This window comes from Podarcis bocagei (genome assembly GCF_964188305.1).
Source record: "Podarcis bocagei genome assembly, chromosome: 8".
Taxonomy (NCBI): domain Eukaryota; kingdom Metazoa; phylum Chordata; class Lepidosauria; order Squamata; family Lacertidae; genus Podarcis; species Podarcis bocagei.
In genome coordinates, this window is record NC_138133.1 from 67,520,152 (window position 1) to 67,544,663 (window position 24,512).

Consider the following 24,512-nt stretch of genomic DNA (forward strand, 5'->3'; position numbering starts at 1 on the left):
AAAATAAATATTTTCTCAATACTGTGAAAACAATTTTCTTTAAAGAAAGAGAAAGAATAAGCAGCCAGTGGCCTATCTAAAATGAACAGTCGTGGAACAAATGCAGCATTATTCGCCAAGAACTGCATCAAGCAATCTTTCCCTCTGTGTAAATAATATCCACACGGTTTATGCCAGTGTAAAAGCTCCTTTAAAAATATTCATTATTGGTTGCAATATTGCTTACACACTGGAATGCAACACATGCTATCAGTGACAGAGACATGCCAATGTTCATTTCAGAGATCATGCAATATGGAGCCACCTGTCTCTTCCCTCGGGTCACGCACATATTTCTGAAACCACTGCTTTCCACTGCCTTAAAAGGGAAAATCTCTCTTTGATTTTGAGGAAAGAGAGTGGAGCAATTACGCTGTGCGTGTTGTGTCAGGCTAGGTCAGGTAATGGCCCCCCTGGTATGCACGAAAGTCTCCAATGCTCAATGCACTGTTACAGTGTCTATAAATCGCTGTCCACCAACAGCATCTGCTTGAGGAGCTGATACAATACAACACAATGCAGTCAAGATGCTCCTTCCTCAGAAGGAAACCCCAGGTGCCGCCATTCCCACCTCAGAGAAGCAAATGAGCGTCAAGAACACCCAAGGGGGGGTTAATGCTGAAGTGCAGGCATTCATAATGACAGCCCCATAGCTACATCCCTTCTAAAAAGGAATGAAAAGGAATGAAAAATATTTCTTTTTACCAATGCAGACATTTACTGCATTAATACCAAGCCAACTGCGCTCTCTCTCTCTCTCTCTCTCTCTCACGCACACACAACTGTTCTGCTTAATATCCAGCCTGATATACAAATGCATAAATGAGGGCAAAGTGTGCATTAAAAATTACTTACTTCTTTCATTTATTTCATAAAATTATTATTATTATTATTATTTCATAAAATTATTTTATTTATAATTACTTATTATTTATTACTTTATTGTTTTACATTTGTAATTTTAAAACAATAGAATTATTGGCAAAAACAGCAAAAAGCAACTGCTTTTCTTTTAAAAAATTAAAAACAGTGATAAACTGAAAAGAGAATACAAATTAACATTCCACATATCTAAGGAGGCTTGTCTAAACAAAATGTTTTTAGCAGGTGCTGAAAAGAGTACAGTGAAGGCACCTGCCTGATGTCAACACCCCTGCACATTTTCAGTTTTCGCTTCTTTAAAAACTAAGTCAAAGTGCTGGTTATGACCTATAAAGCCATATATGGCTTAGGCCCAGGATATCTGAAGGACTGTATTCTCCCGTACAAACTTGCACAGGGTCTGAGATCTTCAGGCCTTCTCTCAGGCCTGCCCACCATCACAGGTTTGCTTGGTGAGGACAAAGTAGCGGGCCTTCTTGGTGGCTGCTCCCATACGTTGGCACTCTCTTCCTAGAGAGGCTAAACTGGCTCCTTCCTTGTTGTCCTTCCTCCAGCAGGTGAAGACAGTTTTATTCTGGCAGACTTTGGGGAACTGGCTAGGATTCTTTTTTAAAAGGAAGAGCTTTTAATTGTGCTGTGCTGCCTTTACTATTTGTATTTTCATAGATTTGTTTTTCTATTGATCTTCAGATGAAGGCTGGTATACAAATAAATAACAAACCCTATTTTAGAGTTTAATTGCTTCTAAAACTTTTATCTTTTCTGTATCTTTTATATGTCTTTTATCTGTGTTGTTCAATTTGTGTAAGCTGCCTTCAATCTCAGTTTGGGGAAAAGGCAGGATAAGGAGGAAGAGGAAAGGAGCAGGGAGAGTTTTAGTTATAAAGCATAGTTTTTAAACTACATACAGGTACAGTTTATTAGAATGGGTAGGAATAAGTCTCTAGGCCTTCTATTTATGGAGAGACTTTTTTCTTTTTATCTCCTTGTTTCTGAAAACGCAAAGCCATTCAATGCATATTCATATATCTCAATGCATAATAATTGCTCAGTAAATTAAAACTTATCTTGCCTTCCAGCATTATGGCCATTCAGTGCAATGGTTTCCTCCCTTTACCTAATGGGAGGGCTGGCTCTGGAACATATTTAAATCCCTTAAACAATTTATACTACTGGCAATGGGAAAAAAGTTTCCCAAGTTATCACCCAGTGGTTAGGTAACAAGCCCTTCATTTCAGCACCTGGGGTACACCAAGTAACAAATTGTGAATGCCAAACCACAACGTCTCGTATCTTCTGTGTGCCGTATACAGTGCCTCATGAACACATATTTTTGTGCCCAGAGTCAACAGCTAAATCTTTTCTAGGTGTGCCTCAATGTTACACTTGGTTTCAAGAGGGATTTGAGTGACAAACGATCCTCAAATATCAGAAATGATCCAGCCCTCACACCGACATATTACTTTACCAGACAGAGAAGCCTCTACCTTCCAAATGGAGAGCAGGCCTTCAGTTTGATGAGGTGGGGGCACGGGGAGGGGAAATGTTATTTCCTTCTAAATCATTCTATAAGCCTGTTCCATTGCATCCTATCGCAGCCCGGCTGCAGGGAACGTAACACTGCATAAAACAAAAAGTGATCTTCTGCACTTGGGGCACCTTGGGTGACACATTTAAATGATTCTGTCTCTCTACCGACTGGCCTCCCAAGTATTTCAGAGTGCCAGAGCTTGGCAACTCCTTTCTAGCCAATTTTGTCTAGCCCAGTGACATATCATCAGAGTTTTGTGTCTATGTTATTTTGCACGGGCACAGACAATTTACAGGATGTGGTACAGGGTGCAGAATCCAGCTTCCTAATAATCTCGGTTTATAATCTATATGAGAGAGACAGCATGGGGTTTTTTATGGATAAACAGATGTGCTTGAAAGTGGGTAGGCTATTTCTGCTAAAATCTCAAAACCACTAAACACCCACTGGTTGGGGATGGAGTTTCAGGGTTCTCCAGAGCTCTCCACTACCAGCAAAACTGGAATAAAGTATGCAAAAGGGTAACATGAAATAAAGGGAATGGGGGGAATCACTTTAAAATATACAGATCTGCTCAATTTGCCTAACAAATATGGGTAACATCCAGCTTCTCTTGGCACTGAATATGAATTTCCTTGGCACAGAATTTTAATGTGCAGATTGCATGCATACCTTGCTTATCGTGCCTTTTAAGGGTCTTCCTGCAAACCCCAGAATTGCTAGCAGCCCCTGCTGAATTCCTAGCTTGCAGCACTTTGCTTACCCTGACCTCTGCCAGAAGCTAACGCCTGGTTCACGGAGAAGCATGGGTGCAGATCCTTCCGACATTACACTTTTGTGTACCCGAACAAAATAAGAAAACAGCCCTGAATGCCAGGCACGTGGGCCAAGGCAGACAGAGGAGGGGAGACGTGGAGAGTATGAGCAACAGCTAAATGCTAGGTAAATGTTCAGAGCCACAGAGGTATTCAAAGGTTGGTTAGCAAGGGGCAGATCACAAAAGCTAACCAAAGCATTGCAGGGATCAGCAAGCAGAAAGGAGGGCAGAGGGGAACTAAGTTGGAAACTCAGCAAGCAGGCAGCATCCAAAAAACAAACTCAGCAGGATGGTAAAGACCAGCCAGAAGGTGTAGGATGAAAGGTAGACCCGAAGCAAAGGGAGGGGGAGAATTTACATACATCTCTTTGGATATTTGGGGTTAACAACAGAGGCTGTGCCAGTTTCCTCCTTTATGCCTTTCAAATACCTACCCTTTTTTTTTTTGTCTCTCCTCCTGTGGCATCTATGAGATGGACTCTGGCAAAGCCTCTCCTGTTGTTGACATTGCGGAGCCCGTATCTCACCTTGAGGTGGGAGGATGGAATGGCCAAACTGCAAAATAGTGTCTGAAAGGTAAATGTTAGAGGCTGGATGGGAAACCTTCAGGGACAATATTTAGCCACCTCCCTCTCTCCCTCCATCCATCACCTAGTCCTACAGGTGCCTCCTTTAACCTGTTGGGTACCAAAGAATGAAAGGACAGCCATATTTTTTTTCTTCATGTGCCACAATGCAATTAGGCAAGTGGCAATATCCGATTTCAAGCTCAGCAGGTCTTTCGCCCTCTTCTGGCCAGCAAATGCACTGCATACATGTTATTTTGGCATGCTCAAAAATGTTGAACTGAATGGTGAACCTGAAAGAGAAGGCATATTGCTTTGCATCCCAGACAAAGAGAGAGATCCTGTTTGGGAGTTCCTCCATTAAATAAATCTATTTTAATTTATCCTGTAACATAGAATGGGTTTCTGTAACATAGAATGTACAGTGGTACCTCGGGTTAAGTACTTAATTCGTTCTGGAGGTCCGTTCTTAACCTGAAACTGTTCTTAACCTGAAGCACCACTTTAGCTAATGGGGCCTCCTGCTGCCGCCGTGCCACCAGAGCACGATTTCTGTTCTCATCCTGAAGCAAAGTTCTTAACCCGAGGTACTATTTCTGGGTTAGCGGAGTCTGCAACCTGAAGCGTATGTAACCTGAAGCATATGTAACCCGAGGTACCACTGTATACTAATAGGCTTGGAAGCTATGTTAGTACTTAGGCTTGAAATTACATGGCAGAAGGAAGTCTAGAGAAGAATTTGTTTTATTTTTCCATTGCCATCTGCTTTCCCCTCAGATATGTCAACTTGTGCAATTTATTTCCTTAAAAGAATAGATACATTGCATTTTTCAAATAAGAAATCAAGGTCACAATCCGGCAAATTTGAAGCATGTTTCCATTTCTCACCAAGAATGTTTCCATTTAATTCACCTGGGCTTTGAAGTGCTCAGTTTGGATGTGTGGTGACAATCTTTGCTGATTTCAGACATTAGGAACAACTTGTGTCTCCTCCCATCCACCCAGTCTAATCAGCCTTCCATCCCTGCTTATGGAATCAGGTGATTTAATGCATGAATTGTTCTAAACTTCCACTAAATTTTGGCTCAGGCAAGTTTACACTGTACTGCAGTGTGCAGGTTCTACACAAGGTGGAACATGAAAAGCGCCCCTTGCACCTTGTACTGTGTCAGATGATTGTCCCATCTAGCCTAGAACTATTTTTATTTTTACTCCAATTGGTGGAAATTATCCCAGCTCCTTTTCCCAGGCGCTGTTGCCAGACATTGTGGCAGATGTCCTAGATTTTGCCATGCCTCTGAGTTAAGGCCCCTCCCCACAGGCACATCATCAGGGATGAGGAACCTATGGCCTTTCTGATGTTACTGGTCAGTTATTCCCACCAGCTTCAGCCAGCATGGTCAACGCTCACTGCACCAACCTTCCCACCCCCTTATCCATCTCTCTCCCAGGAAGCACAGCAACATGTCTGAGAGAACAGGTGAGTTGTGGTACCCCAGCCCATTGGCCAACCATCTGAAGGGCCACAGGTTCCCCATCCCATAGAAGGTTTGACATGAAACCAAAAGGTAGGTAGATCCCATGGACCAAGACTGCTCACATAACTGCTTGTTCATCAGCTTCCGCTCGTACTAAAGGTTAACTTATCAGGGCATGAACTCTAGGCTTGCACTGCATAGAGAATCCAGACCACTGGGCATGAGTCAGCCCCTAGTGGTTTTATTGGTGCTCTTCTTCTTGGAAAAGGTAAAGGACCCCTGACAGTTGAGTCCAGTCATGAACGACTCTGGGGTTGTGGCACTCATCTTGCTTTACTGGCCGAGGCAGCCGTTTGTCTGTAGTTTTTCTGGGTCATGTGGCCAGCATGACTAAGCTGCTTCTGGTGAACCAGAGCAGCACATGGAAATGCCATTTACCTTCCAGCAGGAGCGGTACCTATTTATCTACTTGCACTTTGACATGCTTTCAAACTGCTAGGTTGGCAGGAGCAGGGATCGAGCAATGGGAGCTCACCCCATTGCGGGGATTTGAACTGCCAACCTTCCGATCGGCAAGCCCTAGGCTCAGTAGTTTAGACCACAGTGCCACCCACGTCCTTCTTTTGCATACCACCAAAGCACGCCTGGTATTTGCACAATAGGTCCAACACTACCGTCAGAAACAGAAGAAAATTACCTAAGTAAATTTAGCGAGAAAAGACACTGAAGACAAAAAAATGCATTAAAGGGAGTGCTCATTTTTAAATTCACTTGTCTGCTCCATGTAATGAAGGCATGAACATTTAACTTCTAGTCAGATGGAGCTGTGAAGAATGCATTGCTGAAGGGATGGAGATAAGGCTGTCACACCTTGGTACAATTCAAAATCAGCTTTTCCTGCCCACAGACCTGAATCCACCATCTGTGCCAAAAGGAGGAACGGTCCATAATGAATTGTCTTTCTTTGTGAGAGAAGACAAACACGTCTGCTCTCATCACATTTATAATCTAAAAGGCCTTACTTCTACACAGCAGGTTTAACACAGAAAGCATTAGGAATGCTTAAACTCCATTGAAATTAGTAAGATTTAAATAATATTCACTTACATCTACTGCCTTCAAGTAGGATAAAGAATGGCCTACCTTCTCCATACAGAACGGCATCACAGCTACAGAAGCCCTGGTGTAGACACAACACTAAGCCACCTCCAGCCACAGCTGTACCACTGCCTGGAGCTGTATATGAATTGTACTCCAAAGTATCTAGAGGGCACCAGGTTGGGGGAGAGGGTTCCATCCATTTCAAGCAAGCAAGCAGATGCATACTGTTCTTCCTACCTGTGCAAAGATGTGCTCCCTCCATTTAAAGCACTGTGGCACAAACCGTATGTAGAAGAGCACTGCAACTTTCCACCGCAAACTCAACAGTGTCTGAGTTATGGACAGTTGTGCTGCTGTTATTAATATGATCACTGTGTGGCAATATTTCATGATTCCGTTCTATTGCATGCAGACATGTTCACCTCCCACCTCCCCCTTTGCGCTGCATAGAATGTAATGTATTTTAAAAGTATCACACACAGCTGCCATTTATATGCTGCTTCTCCTTCTTTTCACTGGGATTACCCAACAGATGTAGCTTCCACTCTTCATGAAATCCTTCCATATTTTCATAAGTTACGCTTAAGAAGTTCTTGAGAATATACATTAAAAGGGGGGTTTAAATCGCAAAGGTCTGTGAATTTTGTTTTTTAATTGGTGCTTCTTTCAGATCGACTAATAGATTTTAAGAATTGTAGCCAACATCCAGATATGATTTGGGGTTTTTTGGTTTTTAATGCACGGGTATTTAATCAAAATAGAACAGAAAAAGCAACTGGCTTCCAGGGAGGAAAGAGTTTAATAATACAGTTGTGGTTTAAGTACCATCCAATAAAAATGTTCTGAATATTAATTTACCTTAAAGAGTGTTAGGCTCCGTACACACTTCGTAGCACAAAAGTGATATTTTTTCTCAATCAGGAACTGTTCATTCTTGTCCACAACATGTCACTTTCAAACTACTGTAGATTCTAGATCCTGCTATCCGCAAGGGTGGGTGTGGTTACCTGATAAGACATTTGAAACCCCTCCCCTTGTTTAGGCTAACCCCTCCTTTTCTTCCCTGCACATGCCCTGGGTGAACAAAGCAGGAAGTGGTGACTGGGAACTTGATATATATGCCCACCCATAGCATCACCGAACAGGTGTAGGGATACACATCCACACCCACTGCTGGCACTGCCTACAGCTGCTTTCATCCATTTGCAAATGAGCACATTGCACGGCAATGCAGAATCCATCCGCAATGAGCTTTTATTTCCAGAACAGAGCCAGTTTCTCAAGAAGAGCTTTTCAGGGGCAAAAAAATATGCAATAGATCTAAATTGTGTGCGGACTACATGGGAGGGGGAAGCACTGTCTCCATTGGTTCTTGAATAAAATGCCATGGGTACACAGCCTTAAGAGTTGCATATTATTTGGCACACAACCCAGCAGGAAGTTCTCCTCCTTCAGCCTCACTGAAATAGGAACTGCGTAGCATCATGAGAACAAAGGAAGTTGCTTAATACCAATGGCCCATTTTGTTCAGTATTGTTCGAGCTGACTGGCTGCAACTTTCCAGGGTTTCGGACAGGAAGTCTCTCCCAGCTCCACCCAGGAATCGAACCTGGAAACTTCTGCAGGCAAAGCTGATGCTCTACCACTAAGCTACAGGCCTTTCGCAGCAAGGCATGCAGACCTTCCAGGTTGGATTGTGCTCTTGCAATGTAGTGAGGTAGACAACAGAAAAAAAGAACTCTCCATTATTAACACGGAATTTTAACTCTTGCAATAACATTTCAAGAAGGGGGGGAACGATAATGTTACAGACATACAGCTGAAATATTGGATTAATGCTCAACTCTGTACAGCTCAAATATAAACTTTTTAAACAAAAAAAAATTAGACATTTGAGTGCATATCATGTTTTGGACATTTAGGGGGAGGGGGAGAAATGAATGTTGTTTGCCACCATTTCTGCACTTTGCAGTCTGTTTAAATAAACAAGTATTTACAGCTTCAATACGAACAACAGTGCATCCAAACCAAAGTGTGCATTAAAGAACAATTATTGCTCCTGGCCGAGACTTTCCTTTATTAGCATCATTATATTATTTATTTACTTATTTACTTTTTTTACATTTGTACTTCTCTCCCCCTCCCCATCCCATCCCACCCCCGGCCATTCTTGCAGCTCTATGAAGTCAAGATATAGTCTAACCGCTCTAGAATTCACTGGAGGAAGGAATCTCCCCATGGACTTCAGGAATGCTCAGAAGTGCATTATCTTGTACGTCAAGCCATTCTTTGCGGAAGGCTGGGAAAGAAGGCAAATGTTCATAGTGACGCGCTTGCTCTCGGCATCACTTTGCGCAACTGTGTAATACTGCTGTAGCTTCCTGTAAGGCACTTGCCTTCTCCTGGAACCTAATTCAGCTACCTGGCGAAACTTACCTTGAAACTAAAAGGCGTTTCCAAACCCATCTTTTAAAAAGGGGGGGCATCTTGTGTGTGCTTTCTTTAAACTCCTTTCACAGCTTTTCATTACTAGGATCTAAAGCCCAACCTCACTGGTAATTACAGTTTGGCATTGCACTTTTTTGGGGGGGGAGGGGTGTCGAAGGCTGTTTCAGCCGGCTAATCTTGCAAAGCAATAGAAAGGAGAATACTTCCTGGTGTTTCTGGAGGAATATCAAGCCAGCTCTGTTCTGCACTTGCTCTTTCCCATTTCTCCTCTTAAAAGAAAGCCTGTATCTTCAGACAACACTAAGAATACAATCTGACACTTAACAGGAAGTATTTGGCATTTTCTGTCCCCACGGCCCCTTTCCCCACGGTGACCCCCTAGGCCTCAGCCTCCTGCCTTCATAGAATTGTAGAGCTGGAAGGGACCTAGTGGATCATCTAGTCCAGCCCCCTGCAATGATTTATTGCCTGCTGATCTCTCGACAGGAAGCGTCTCTGAGACAGGTGTTTTCCTACCTGCCCTCCTGGGTAAAACTACTATCTGGAAAACAAAACCATCCAGGCAATTTGTAAGCATGTGCTAAGTTACTTGTGGAGGATGGAAAGTGGAAGGGGACATGGGTACCCTGGGATGGGGGGGGGGGATATCAGCCACCATGAGCATCACTCATGAAAGCGGCTATCACCATTTCTCACAATACTGATCTCCAAGGCACTGCTGATCTGGATTTCCTTTCCTGTCCCCTCTGCTTCCCTGCACCCCCTTCTCTGAGCATCTCTGATTTGTAGGTAAGAGGAGATCAAACTAAAGTGACCCCCATCTCTGGAAAAACTCTGCCTGACCAATACCCCTCCCTAATATCAAATACGGGGGAGCAGACTGGGGCCAGCTACTCCTAGCCACAGAGCATCAGGAAGTCGCCTACTCTCCTCCTAGCCTTTGCCCCGTTTTCCGAACCAGAGGAGAGCTGTTCTTGCGCCTGGCTTTCCTTGCGCCTTAAACGGCCGTCTGCTCCGTCCACCAAAAGGGAATCCTGAACTTGGAAAGCTGATGGGCAGCAGGGAGGGGTGGGCGCGGGCACAATTTCTAGCAGGCCTCTTCGCCTCTCCACCCCGACGTGGCTACCCCTTGACAAGTGCACGGAGCGCTTGGGGGGGAGCGGGCTTAGCAGGGCGCAGGCGCGCTCCTCAATCCCACTCCAGAGGGCTTCCCAGGCCCGCGCGGCGGCGGCAACTGCAGCAGCGGCCGCCCCGTCGAGCGCCTCTTTTGCTTTCTCCTCCCTGCGCAGGGCTACCCCTAGCGAGTCCCTCGTGGGCGCGCTCGCGCTCTCTCTCCTTCTCTCTCCCCAAGTTCCCTGGTGCTTCTTTTTCTTCCCTCCAGGGGGAGACAGAGAGGCGCGGCGCTACCTGCACCCGCAGGACTCGACGACCATATCCTCGTACTGCTTGTAGACGACGTTGTTGCCCGCGTCCGTGTACAGGATGCTGATGGGCGTCAGTTTGGTGGGCACGCAGCAGCTGGGCGGCGTCGAGCCCGGGTCCATGGAGTTCATGAGGGTCTGGATGATGGCGTGGTTCGTGGGCTCCAGGTGCGAGCGCAGCGGGAAGTCGCACACGCCCTCGCAGTGGTACGCCTCGTACTCCAGAGGGGCGATAATCCAGTCGTCCCAGCCCAGCTCCTTGAAGTTCACGTGCAGGGCCTTTTTGCTGCACCGCAGCCGCGCTTTCTTGCCGTGCCGCTTGCCGTGGCGGTTGTGGAAAGCCGTGCGCCTCATCCGACGGCTCTGCAAGCGTAACTGCGCGGCGGCCGTCGATTCCTGGGGAGGCGCGTGCGCGCTCTGCTGCTGGGCTCCCCTTTCGTGGCGCAGCTCGGAGAAGAGGTTCTTCCGACGGGACTTGGTGAAAACCACCAGCAGTGCCTTCTCCTGCTGCGCCCGAGCGCCTCGCCCCAGACCCAGATCGCGCAGGTCCAACAGGGGCTGCTGGGCGTGAGTTCGAGTCCCCGCGACGGCGCGCACCTCAAGGCACAGTTGCTGCTGCGGCTGCTGCTGCTGCTTTTTCCAGGGCTGGTGAGGCTGCAGCGCCTGCCACACATCAAACACCACCCAGCCGCCCCCGGCCTGGGCCGACGCCGCCTCGTGCAGGCCCCAAGTCCTGGAGTCCAGGAGGCGGCCCGACAGGCAGGGCGAGACCTGCACATGGGCCAGGCCTGTCTGCGCCTTGGAGGAATGATCGCCAGGGGCTTTGCGAAAGAGCCGCAGCTCCGCTCCCACCAGCTCCTCTTTGTCGGAGAGAGTCGATACATCAAACAAATACTTCTGTCTCCTTAAAGCGCTGGGCGAGAGATCGTCTGCAAGATAAAACGCATAATTGCAGTCAGTTTCACCTCTGAAGCGGGAACGTGCGCGGGGTGGGGAGGAGGCGGCCCTTGCCCAGGTAGAATTGACCTCCTCCATCAGCCTGGCTCGGCACGAGAGGGAAAGGGGAGCGCGGACTTGCTCCTCTGCCCGCTGCTAAAAGACACCGGGGCCTACAGGTCCCTAATGGAATCCAGGGGACTTCTTTCCTAAGGGGGGTGGGAGGGTGACGCAATGGACTGCCACTGAAATCATGGAATTGCAGAATTGGAAGGGACCAAGAGGGTCATTGAGTGCGATCCCCTGCAATGCAGGACTCTGCTCTGGTCAGACCTCACCTAGAGTACTGTGTCCAGTTCTGGGCACCACAATTCAAGAAGGACACTGACAAACTGGAACGTGTCCAGAGGAGGGCAACCAAAATGGTCAAAGGCCTGGAAACGATGCCTTATGAGGAACGGCTAAGGGAGCTGGGCATGTTTAGCCTGGAGAAGAGGAGGTTAAGGGGTGATATGATAGCCATGTTCAAATATATAAAAGGATGTCACATAGAGGAAGGAGAAAGGTTGTTTTCTGCTGCTCCAGAGAAGCGGACACGGAGCAATGGATCCAAACTACAAGAAAGAAGATTCCACCTAAACATTAGGAAGAACTTCCTGACAGTAAGAGCTGTTCGACAGTGGAATTTGCTGCCAAGGAGTGTGGTGGAGTCTCCTACTTTGGAGGTCTTTAAGCAGAGGCTTGACAACCATATGTCAGGAGTGCTCTGATGGTGTTTCCTGCTTGGCAGGGGGTTGGACTCGATGGCCCTTGTGGTCTCTTCCAACTCTATGATTCTATGATTCTAGGACTCTTTTGCCCAACCTGGGACTTGAACCCACAACCCAGAGCTTAAAGAGCCTCACACTCTACCAACTGAGCTAGGCTGCGCATCAGTTAACGTACGGCATTTATCTGTATAGGGGTATCTCCACTTTTTTGGAAGACAATTTCTGTTGCCTCTTGACATTTCAAGGTGGTAAAGGTAAAGGTAAAGGGACCCCTGACCATTAGGTCCAGTTGTGGCTGACTCTGGTGTTGTGGTGCTCATCTCGCTTTATTGGCTGAGGCAGCCGGCGTACAGCTTCCGGGTCATGTGGCTAGGATGACTAAGCGGCTTCTGGCGAACCAGAGCAGCGCACAGAAATGCCGTTTACCTTCCTGCCAGAGCGGTACCTATTTATCTACTTGCACTTTGACATGCTTTTGAACTGATAGGTTGGCAGGAGCAGGGACCGAGCAACGGGAGCTCACCCCATCGCGGGATTCGAACCGCCGACCTTCTGATCGGCAAGTCCTAGGCTCTGTGGTTTAACCCACAGCGCCACCCGCATCCCGCTTCAAGGTGTTAGGAAGGTCTTAAGTGGCCTTCCATGCAATTTGAATCACAGCGCTTTGGTGTGTCCTCACAACCAGTTATTGTGTTTGCTGCTTGTGGGTACAAGCTTTCTGCGGCATCCACATATTGCCATCCTTGTCAAAATGCTGCCCTGTATTATTTTCCCACTTCATCCTGATTTACCATTTCCATGGAAAAATCTGTCTATTCCGGATTAGGGTGGGAATGCAGGAGGCATTTGATGACGACAGTGCCCTGTGGATGCTGCAGAAAAACTTGGCCTGAGCATTTATTGCAATTGCTGTGTAGAAGGACCCCTTATCTTTCTCTCAAAAGTCCAGGCTAGCAGGATCCCCCAGGTCAGAGAGACTGGGATGGACTGGGTGGGCTGCAGTAGTTGCTGTTGGATCCCCTGCTGTCCCCCTAAAACAAAACCAGGCGTATTGAGAGTAGATCTGTAGTGCTGGGGATCTGCTCTCTGTTGTTGCCTTGCTCTCTTAAGAACCTGGGATCTTCTGCATGCAAAATAGATGCCCTCTTCCATTGTTTTATACTGTACATCTTTTAAAAACGCATTTATTTTGTTTTTTTCCAAAACCTGCTTATATGTGTGCTCACGTGGATTACATTCACCCTGAGACAAACCTGGATTTCTGTTTTTGACACATTTTGTGTACAAAGTGTAGGCTGTGAAAAGCAAACCAGATTCAAAACTCTCCCCCCCCCCGCCCCCGCGCGCCTTAGCTGCTTTCCAATAAAAAAGGTTTACAGGCCAGCAAATACAAAAAATTCCCCCAGCCTCTGGGTTTCCCCCAAGAGCTAATAAAAATCAGTATATATTTCAACAGTAAAAGTGTCACCACACAGAGCCTGCTCTCGTGAGCTCTGCGCTGCAGCTCAAGCTGGGAAAGGGTGGCTGAAACGGCTTGCAAGAGACCCGGTTATTTATTGATCGCGAAGGTCACTACTAGTATTCCTAATCAGTGTGTTTTTACAAGCTAAAAGACCTGGTTAAAAGGTCTTGGGAAGACGGGTGGGGCGAAGGGGAGGCGCAGGAGGGTGATGGATGGGAATCAAGACCTTCCAACTTGCCAGTGACAGGAAGAATCAATTTCACATTGGCGCCCCCACCCCAAAAGAGAGTGCCGTAACCCTTCCAGCTAAAATTGGCTCAGGGTTCCTGCGCTCCTTTGAGCTACGCATTTCACCCATAGACACGAGCTGGCACGTTGTTTGGGATTGTATAGCAGAGGAATAGGGGAACCTTTTCCAGACCAAGGGCCACATTTCCTCATAGGCAGCCTTTGGGGGACACATCCCAGTGGTGGGCAGGGCTAGAGGCAAAAAGTGGGAGGAGCTACAGAGGTGACTCTTTCCCATGGGTAGGCAACCTAAGGCCCGTGGGCCGGATGCGGCCCAATTGCCTTCTCAATCTGGTCCATGGATGGTCCGGGAATCAGCATGTTTTTACATGAGTAGAAGGTGTCCTTTTATTTAAAATGCATCTCTGGGTTATTTGTGGGGCATAGGAATTCGTTCATTCCCCCCCCCAAAAAAATATAGCCCAGCCCCCCACAAGGTCTGAGGGACAGTGGACCGGCCCCCTGCTGAAAAAGTTTGCTCTTTCCTTTGCGAGGGCTACATTCCACCCACCTACTGGTCAGAGGTTTCTGCACCCTCTCTGTGTCTCTGTTCCACAACCAGGAAAGCAAAAAGCATGATCCATAGTTCAAGGACGCACTCCCATCAGGCAAAACGCACCCAAGGAGGGATCACCATACAACTAGTTAGGGACGTGACCTGGGAGAAGGAGGGTGTCCCAGCGATGGGCATAGCTTGGAGAGTATCCTAGCTCCTGAGGTCTGGGAGGCCCTAGACCTGGGGTTCCTCACCCTTGACGTAGGATAACAAAAAGATTTGCAGACATGTAGATTCAAAGCATATTCGCCTATTCTAGCTTCACATGCCTGGCCTGGTGCATATTTACTCAGCAGTGTGTCCAACCAAGTTCAGTGCCCTTACTACTGAGTAACTTGGACATGGTTTCAGGCCAGTGGTGTTCAGTTGTATTATTCTAAGGGAGAGGATCGTGGCAGCGTTCTGGATGGAAGTCGTCATCCATATCATCTTAGTCCTGATACAGATAGGTAGCCGTGTTGGTCTGCCATAGTCAAAATAAAAAAATTCCTTCCAGTAGCACCTTAAAGACCAACTAAGTTAGTTCTTGGTATGAGCTTTTCATGTGTGTTAGAAGGGGTCCTTCTAACTAAGTTAGTTCTTGGTATGAGCTTTGGTATCTGAAGAAGTGTGCATGCACACGAAAGCTCATACCAAGAACTAACTTAGTTGGTCTTTAAGGTGCTACTGGAAGGAATCTTAGTCCTGAGAAATCCATAAAATTATTGGATGCTCACACTAAGTCATATTCCATTACCACAAGCCTTGACCAGAGGGGCAAAGGTACTTGGGCCAGGTGTGCCCTGTTGGTGGCCAAAAAGTCTGGTGTTGCAACACTGGAAGGAAAGTATATCTCACTGCATTGCTCAGTGGTCAGAAGACTGAGCATAAGAAAAAGATACTTTTAGCAAAGAGAACAAACACTTGAACATTTTGGGTCCATACTTAGAATTGTTTGCATGAAGCACATGCCCAGGAGAATAGCCTCTGCTGGAGTCTATTCACCCAAAACCTTTTGGCCCACCACAAAATTCTGAGAGGAGCACTACTTGGCACAACGCCCACCCGGCCCACCCTTGGGCTGGCCAAGCTGGGAGGTGGAGCTGTCAAGCCGAGAAGGTGCGCGGCCACCGGCAGCCATGTGCCTGATAGGCTCCATGCCCAGCTGACCAATCCACCAGGGGGTGCAACACTTGCCTGTTCTGGCCACCGGCAACCCACACTACACCACTGTGGCAGGGTGGCAAGGAGAGAGTAGGGTTTGGACAGAGATAGATATAAATATCTTGCAAATACCTTGCCTCTCTTCTATTCTTCAGCTGTGTAGTATGTGAGAAACAGAGGGTGCTGAGCCCTCAAATATTCCATAGCTTTGCCCCACAAGGTATTTCACTTCTGAAGTGAGAGCTGGGCCATAAAGAAGGCTGATCGCCAAAGAATTGGTGCTTTTGAAATATGGTGTTGGAGGAGACTCTTGAGAGTCCCATGGACTGCACGAAGATCAAACCTATCCATTCTTAAGGAAATCAGCCCTGAGTGCTCCCTGGAAGGACAGATCCTGAAGCTGAGGCTCCAATATTTTGGCCACTTCATGAGAAGAGAAGACTCCCTGGAAAAGACCCTGATGTTGGGAAAGATGGAGGGCACAAGGAGAAGGGGACGACAGAGGCAGGGACGCGGACTTAGAAAAAATATAGGGGGGGGGGCCGGGAAAGCTCATGAATAATAAATAAGCTCATGAATATGCAAATAAAGTGGCTCCGGCCCTAAATAGGGCAAGCCACGCCCCCCCAGCCAGCCGATTGGCTGGCTGGGAGGTGTGGCCAGTCGGGATTCCCCTGTTCTCGCGGGATTTCCGGCAGTGCCTCCGATTAGGGCACGCGGCTGGCTGGCTGGCGAAGGAGCAGGTGAGGAGGAGGCGGGGGACGGCGGCGGCGCTCTGCTGAAAGGGCGCCCGCCCGAGATTATTGGGGGGGCTGAGCCCCCCCAAAAAAATTTTTGAGGGGGCTCGAGCCCCCTCAAGCCCCATGGAGTCGGCACCTATGGACAGAGGACGAGATGGTTGGACAGTGTTCTCGAAGCTACAAACATGACCAAACTGCAGGAGGCATTGGAAGACAGGAGTGCCTGGGTGCTCTGGTCCATGGGGTCATGAAGAGTCGGACACGACTAAACAACAACAGCAACCATGAAGTTCAATATGTCACAAATTTAGAAGAGATATTTTGCAAACACCCATATATCATCCACTGAACTTAACCTTCTGTAACTGAAAAAGGTTGCTGATACAATTCTATTCATCTTAAAGCTACAGTAACATGTATCACCATGGTTGTGGGTGTGCATGCTGGAAAGAGCAGGAAGCATTAAAAAGGAGGGGTCTGTCTGTAAGGGAGAGTTGAGAAATGGAGGAATGAGGAGGTAAGGAAAAGGGGGTGAAGGTGATAATGTGGTGTGTATTTTTATTGGGGTTTAAGTAGATAAATAGGTACCGCTCTGGCGGGAAGGTAAACGGCATTTCTGTGTGCTGCTCTGGTTCACCAGAAGCGGCTTAGTCATGCTGGCCACATGACCTGGAAGCTCTACGCCGGCTCCCTCGGCCAATAAAGCGAGATGAGCGCCGCAACCCCAGAGTCGGTCACGACTGGACCTAATGGTTAGGGGTCCCTTTACCTTAATATGGTATATATGTGCAAAGGCTGGCTATGCAATAGGAGAGAAAATAAGACATGGAAAATGGGGGTGATCTGTGTGCAAGGGGGTGCTGAGAAAAGAGGGAGGGTGAGAAAAGTTTGTGAAGGTGGAAATGGGAGTGCAAAGGGGGTTGCAAAAAGAAGTGATAGGAGGAATGGGAATAGGGTTGAAGATGCCAACAGGGGCATGAAGGAATATGCAGAATAAGTGGGGATGAATGTTTAGAAAGTCCCATTGGCTTGGGGAAACGTTCAATGGGAACTACTTTCAAATAAACACGGTTGCAAGTTTGACTCTTAGTCCAGAGTGGATTTGATGGTCAGGCAAAGTGCTTAGGACAGGTTTGGTGGGGAACTTGTGGTCCTCCAGCATCATCTACGTCCAGTGGCCATGCTGGGCTGGAGCAGATGAGAGTCCAAAAAAACAACCATCTGGAGCACCACAGGTTCTCCATCCCTACCTTTGAGCCCGTTTGCTCTTGTTCAGTACTGGTGGGTGGGTGTGTTGCTGCATCCATCCAAACCCAAAGTGAGCACTTAGGAACACACATGTTGCACTAACGCAGGTAGGCATACCATCGCACATACTTAACACAGAACTCTACCTTTCTGCTTTCCCCTCAGCTCACACACCATCCTCAAGGAACTTGTGTGTGACAGTGGTAGCAATACTAGGTAAAGTAAAGGGACCCCGACCATTAGGTCCAGTTGTGACCGACTCTGGAGTTGCGGCGCTCATCTCGCTTTATTGGCCGAGGGAGCCGGCACACAGCTTCCGGGTCATGTGGCCAGCATAACAAAGCCGCTTCTGGCGAACCAGAGCAGCACATGGAAACACCGTTTACTTCCTGCCTATTTATCTCCTTGCACTTTGACGTGCTTTCAAACTGCTAGGTTGGCAGGAGCAGGGACTGAGCAACGGGAGCTCACCCCACCACGGGGATTTGAACTGGCAACCTTCTGATTGGCAAGCCCTAGGCTCTGTGGTTTAACCCACAGCGCCACCCGCGTCCCTGGTAGCAATACTGGTGCCAGGCTATTTTGAGCCCCAGGCAAAGTAACTACTTGCACCCCATCCCCCTTCCCCCCAAATAGTTAACTTCAGTGTTCAGAAACAGATGCACTGTAGAAATGATAAAATTCTTCAAAATATGAAAGTAAAATGTCAGATATAACATAAACTGACCTGTATAAAGCTGTGTTCCTTAAAGGTCTCTTGAGATCTGCACTCTAGGCAGCTGCAGACCTCAGTGGTAGCTAACTATTGTTCTAGTCTTCCTTTGTTAGCCCCACCCATTCATAATTGCCACGCCCCTTTTGGCCACGCCCCTTCCTTAAAGAGACATGGAGTGAAATTTAGTTGATAAAGGGAAACACATACTGAGTGGCCCCATTACTTGCTCTTCTTTCTGAACGGAAATCACTCGCCATCTCTCTCTTGCTCGCTCGCTCTCATTATAAGAAATCATATCAAGTTAAAAGCAAAGCAAACGGTCTTAATCCCTTACCACTTCTAAATCTTTTTTCACCGGTAGACATCTGACTTTCTCCTCCTTGGCTTGAATAAGAAAAACTGGATCAATTCATGCAGGGTAGGGCTATCGACGGTCGCTAGCCGGGACAACTAAATAAAATTTCCATGTTCAGAAGCAGTATACCTTGGGACACTAGACGCGTGAGGATTGCCACCTACACGCCCGGCTTTTGGGCTTCCCAGAGGCATCTAGTACGAACAAGATACCGTAAATCTGTGTCCGATCCAGCAGAGCGATTACTGCATCATCGCGGTATCCAGCAAGGCGATTATTACGTCATCGCCTTGATTCGACCGGCGGATTGCGTTTGTTATTAGCAACGGTAAACCTCCCCTCACGCCCCCGCAAAGGCAGCTGAGCTTCCCTACCTCGTTTTGAAGTGAAGCTATGCTCATTAAGATCAAATGGCAGCGGGTGGAGGAGCGTGGCTATGATAAACTGAGATTAGAGTCTAAAATGACCTAACGAGCCCCATTGCCCGGGAGGCAACACCACGCCGCTCCTTCTCCTGTCCGACGACTGCACCAACCATTTCCCTCCACATTCACCACGCATCTGTCGCCAGACAGGGACAGAGGTCCCCAGATAGGGGTGGGAATGTCTTCTGTCTTAAAAGGAGGGCAGCTGGCAGTCAGCTGGGTCCCCAGCAATGGTTGTTGGACTACAACTCCCATCGTTCCTGACCACTGGTCCTGCTAGCTAGGCATGATGGGAGTTGTAGTCCAACAGCAGCTGGGGACCCAAGACTGAAAAGCACTTGTGTAAACAACACTGAGCCCAATGGGCCGATGATCTGGCTCAGAGTCAATCACCTTACTATGTCCCTGTATATACAAACAGGATCGAGAAATCCTTCCTTCCTTCCTGGCAGCATGCGAGGGGCCAGCAAGCTGCAGGGCGCTCTGAGGTCCCAGGTTCAATCATTCCAGGTAGCGCTGGGAGAGACTTCTTGTCTGAAACCCTGGAGAGCAGCTGCTAGTCAGTGTAGACAGTATTGAGCTACCTCTACCAGTGGTCTGACTGCATAAAGCATCTGCCTTTTCCTTCACCTACCTCACAGGGTTGTTGTGGGGTTTAAATACGAGGAGGGAGAGAGAGAGAGAACACCATGTAAGGTGCCTCAAGCTCCTTGGAGAAAAATGGTGGGGTAGAAATACTACACACAGAGCACACACATACATATCTGCTAGCAGAGATTATGGCTGTAATCCGAGATTTACTTGGGTTATCTCTCTCCGTAGCAAAGCCGCTCAGACGAGGATTGGGAAGAGCCCCGGGGCCACTGACTGAGTTCAGCAAACGTTCCCTAAACCCCATCAATGAAAGTGGGAGTAATCCAGGGCCCAGGAGCAAGGGAGAAGAATTCGGATTTCCAGTCTCCGGACGGTGGGCACAATCGTACACACGCTCCCTCCGAGTCAAGCGTCCTCCAGATGCGCTTTGGCGCCTCCGTTGAATTGCCACTAACCGGAGGAACTGGGCTGCAGGCGCACCATTTTCTAATGGTTTATCGAGTGGTCGGTCAAATTAGTCGATAATCCGCAAACCCCTAGAATAAAAATGGGGTCGCTTTCTTGGGGATAAATGCCATCAAAGTCCAAGGGAATTTGCACAGAATTAGCACCCAGACGGCAAGGCGCGTTTCAATTCATTCAGATGTGAAGGCCTTTGTTTTCTGCTGTTGTTTGTTCCCATTACAACAAGGCGACAGAATTTATCTATCATTTCAAGCCTAGTCAAAGAAAATCCCAACACATCAAATCTGCAAAAGGAAGGTCCAAAATTAATATATATTCACATACACACGATGAGATGCAAATGATGGTGGGGTCTGTCCTCCCACATCCTCCAGTTTAGTTAGAAGTCCCGTTTCACCCTCTCTGGAAGTTTTGACTTCTGGCTGGCTCGGTTTGGTAATCCCTCAATCCGAATTAATCCCTTCCTCAGTGGTCAAGAAAGTGCTTCATTAAAGTGAGGGAAGATTTCAAAGGCCACACCTCATCTCAGGCACATCAAGGACAATTAAAGCAATTAAAAAGATAAATAAATAATTTTTTAGAAAAATAAACAGAACACTGCCGTAGCGAACGCCAGAACCGGCTTAACTATTTCAAAGCGCATAGCGGAGGAGTTGCTTCAGAGACCCACAAGCCAGCACGGTTTCGTTCCCTTTTCATAGAATCAGAGTTGGATCACGTAGTCCAATATTTCACCCAATGTGGTGCTTGAACCCACAGCCCTGAGATTAAGAGTCCCATGCTCTACCAACTGAGCTATCCCAGGGCGGATCCACAATTGAGCCAAGGCTTATGTAAGATGCGCTGCAAAGCGCCATAAGAACGATTTTTTAAAAATAAGAGGAATGAGCAAAATCTTCTCTGCCTGTTGGTTTATTGACAATAGGAAACGGGGAAGGGGAAAGAGGAAGAGGTGTTCGAAACTTCAGGAGGAAATGGGGGTCCACACACTCCAACCCTCAACCGAGGGAATCTCTGCTTTGAAGTGAAAACCGTGCGATCCTTACCCAGCAATTTCCAAACCAGCTCATCTGAGGTTGCAGCCGCAAACCAACTCACTCACCTGGGCGAAAAGGGAACGGGTCTCTCTTCCCCGCTTAGGATCGGCGCTGCAGCAAACGCCGGAGTCGCGCCTCTTCAGCTCCCCGAGATTCCAGCGCCTTAAATTAAACTGGAAACGGGGGCGTTTCTAGAAAGGAAAAGTTGCTTCTTTCAGGAAAGGGTGGGGTAACCCTCCGCCCTCTCACCGGCTCGCTGCGGTTATTCCTAAACGGAACTAGAGCTCCGTCCTGACCTGTAATACGATCCCCGTCCGCCCTAATAAAAAAGGTGGGCGGGATCCAGACTTATTGATTCATTGGGGGTTTTCAGGCTGTATTACGTCCCACTGATTTCAGTCGGCTTGATTTACGCAAGGAAGTAACTCAAGGGCGGCGGCCCGAAACATAGGTGATTTCTTGGGTGGATTCCTATTTAGCCTGTTTCATTATTCCCTCTCTTTCCCACATGTTCAGGCTTTGAGTGCCGCTGATTTATGGAGCCCAAACGGCACCGTCTCCGCACACAGGAGCTTTCAGCAGGGTCGACGAGTCCAACGCTTTGCAGAAATATATATATATATTGAAGAGCCCAGGAGGGGACCCCAAAACAACCGAGTGAGGACTGGTCAAGGAATGCAACTGTCGGAGAGAAGGGCGGAACACGGGCTTGCAATGGATTCTCGGCGCAACGTTATTTTTCCTAAAGTCTCGCTTGCATTGGGCAACGATGTCCGAGTTACATTCTCTCTCTGCATCCCTTCCCCCTCTGGGTTCAACTATTTTGGACGCTCCAGACCTCTTCGAATTTGTTGAGCAGTTCCTTCTGGTGGGTTCATAAAGGCGTGTCGTCTGAAGGAAGGAGGATTTGCAGCAGATCTACTTGGAATGAATTCCAGAAAAATTTCTTGTCCATCCCTATCCAGGTTTCTCAGAGACTCCGCAGCGCTTTTTACATCGGCCTAAGGTTTCTTCCTAAGCGTGCGTAGGATCGCGGCCACCGTTTCTGCGCTCAGATAGCTTGGCGGCTGCAAGAGAACTTGCTTCCCAAGTAAGCGCGTTTCAAAGAAATGAAGTTAAAGCTGCGAGCCATCCTTTGGGAATTAAGTGGGAAGGGATCGGAATTCTAAGCGACCGTCAGCTCGCTTGCTGCGTTTCAACCAAGTACTCTTTCAAATACGATTTAAAACCAAAAAAACACGCGATGCTGCGACTTCAAAGCACTTGCGCTCTGAACCAATTCCCTTCGCGTTTGTTTGTAGGTTTCTACACCGTGTGAGCCTAACCTCTTCTGATCAGAGGAAATTCCCACTGTAGCCAGTAGATTTCAGGATCGTAGGAACGCAGTTTTACGAGAGAGTAAGTCATATAGTCTTTGGCTGGGCTTACTTCTGAGTGAACGTGCTTAGGATAGGGTTGCCTGGCTTATAATTGAGTGGACTCTTTCTATGCATTTCAATCAAAGTTCCCGGAATCTACCACTATGAGGTGAGCAGTCTGGGGCAAATTTCTAGCTCCCGGAGGATCTTGACCCTTCCTAGGAAAAAGTCCCTCGGGGTAATTCTAGACAGCTCCCTGGATTCTCAGTCTAACAAAAACGGCGCCTCCTTTTACTAGTGGAGTAATGGGCGAGCAGCATTGGCCCGCCCAGCTGCTGTCTTTGAGCTGCCGTCGAGGAAGCCTCGTGGGACTTCTTTGTGAGTAAGCAGACCTCTGGCTGCGTGGTTAGAAGCCCTACAATTAAATCAGGTTAAACATTTTAAGCTTACTACCTCTTTCCGTTCCGGTTCCCCCTCCCCGATTTCCTTCTGCCTCACCGCCTCCTCCTTGGCGTGTCAGGTGATTTCTCGCCCTCGAAAGGAGGTTTTTCTTTAAAAAGAAAATAAAACAAAATCGAAAGGCGTGCACTGAGATGCATCTGGTGTGAAGTGGCTCGTCTCTCCGCCCCCCACGTCTTTCCCCCGAGATTCGTGCAAGCCACCAGTATTCCCTGGAGATGGCACGCCAAGGCGCTAGTCATCAAGGTCTTATCTTTTTCTCCCTCTCGTTTACCAGAAGATTCGGACGACTGCCCCGTTCCTCCCGTCTGTCCCCAAGCTAGGCTGAAGCTCAAGGAGCCAGGAGAGCACCCTAGATGTTTGGGAGGCCCTTGGAAGCCCCGCTCTTCATTGGCGGCTGAAAGCCCCCTTCGAGGACCATCCTGGTGGCTGGTCAAGAAACACCCGCAGCCTGCACAGTAACAGCCGTGACAGCCTCGTCTTGCGCCTCGGGCCGTCTGAGGCAGAGCGAGACGGGCCTTTTCGCGTTGGGTGGCATTGTCTTCCACCCCAGGGAGAGTTGTTATATAATATATATTACTCCAGGACGGGTTTTCATTAACGGTGCGTTCCGGTCATTTAACCGTCTTGGAAAGCGCACGTCGAAAAGGGAGGGCGCCTCGCCTCCTAACCGAAGTCTCCACCTTCTCCAACTTGGTGGCCCCTCCGGATGTTTCAAGTGGTTGCCCAAACTAGGTTGAAGGCTGCTGTGAAGCCTTGCCACCCGCAGTGGGGACTCTCCAGTAGTTGTTGGACTCCAATTCCCATCAGCCTCAGCTGAAAGGAACACCAACAGACAAGGATGATGGGATATGTAGTCCAGCCAAGGCCATGTCAGACGACAGGACACCCCCCCCCTTAATTGCATCAGCCTTCTCCAATTCTGCGGGAAGCGCTTAGACTACAACTCCCATCATTCCTGACCATCTGCTGTACTGGCCGGGGCTGATGGGAACTGGAGTGCAATGCAACAGGTTTGGGAGGCTGGCATAGACTGCTGTTAGGGAACATCAATCCAAGTAATCCTTGAAGCCTTGATAGATTTAGCCCGGACAGCCTAATCAACAAGCCAGCGTCTTCGTGGAAAACTAGAATTTAAACTCAGTTAACCAGACAGGTGTAATCGAAGGGGTGTGTGTATAATTCCCGTTTCGGACCGTTTCAGCACCTGAATCTTCCACGACCGAAAATATATATGCCACAAGACGAAAATAAGGAAGAAATGCAGAATTGTGATTTTTCAAACCACAACCCACAACAGGATTGCATTCAGTCTTAGAGTAAACAAATCGAAGTTAATGGACGTGACTAACTTGGGCGCATTAATATCAGTGGGTCTACTCTGAGTAGGATGTATACAACCCGTATAGTGTTTTGCTAAATACCAATGCGCGGTTGAGAAAGATGGAGAGGCTTGGAGTTTAAACCGCTTTACAAAATCAGATTAAAACGATCGAGGTGGCAGTCAAGGCTGCTGCGATCAAATGGTGCTACGGAATTCCCTGGGCTTCTGGGTTGAGACGGCGCTGCACTGCACACGAGTGAAGGACAGCAGGCCATTACCTGGCGAAGCGAGACGCCTGGCCTTCCAGATGTTGAAGGATGGTGACTCCCATCATCCCTGACCACTGGACATGCA

General features: G+C 47.9%; 1 protein-coding gene across 1 annotated transcript in view; it reads right to left on the reverse strand.

The window, feature by feature from the left end:
* Positions 1–7,129: 7,129 nt before the first annotated feature.
* The window catches only part of GDF6 (growth differentiation factor 6), a 29,249-nt gene continuing 11,866 nt past the window's right edge, over positions 7,130–24,512 (reverse strand). The window contains exon 2 of the mRNA XM_081204868.1: positions 7,130–11,212. Coding sequence (XP_081060994.1) covers positions 10,266–11,212 — 947 coding nt within the window. The 3' untranslated portion in view covers positions 7,130–10,265. The remainder of the gene's footprint in view (positions 11,213–24,512) is intronic.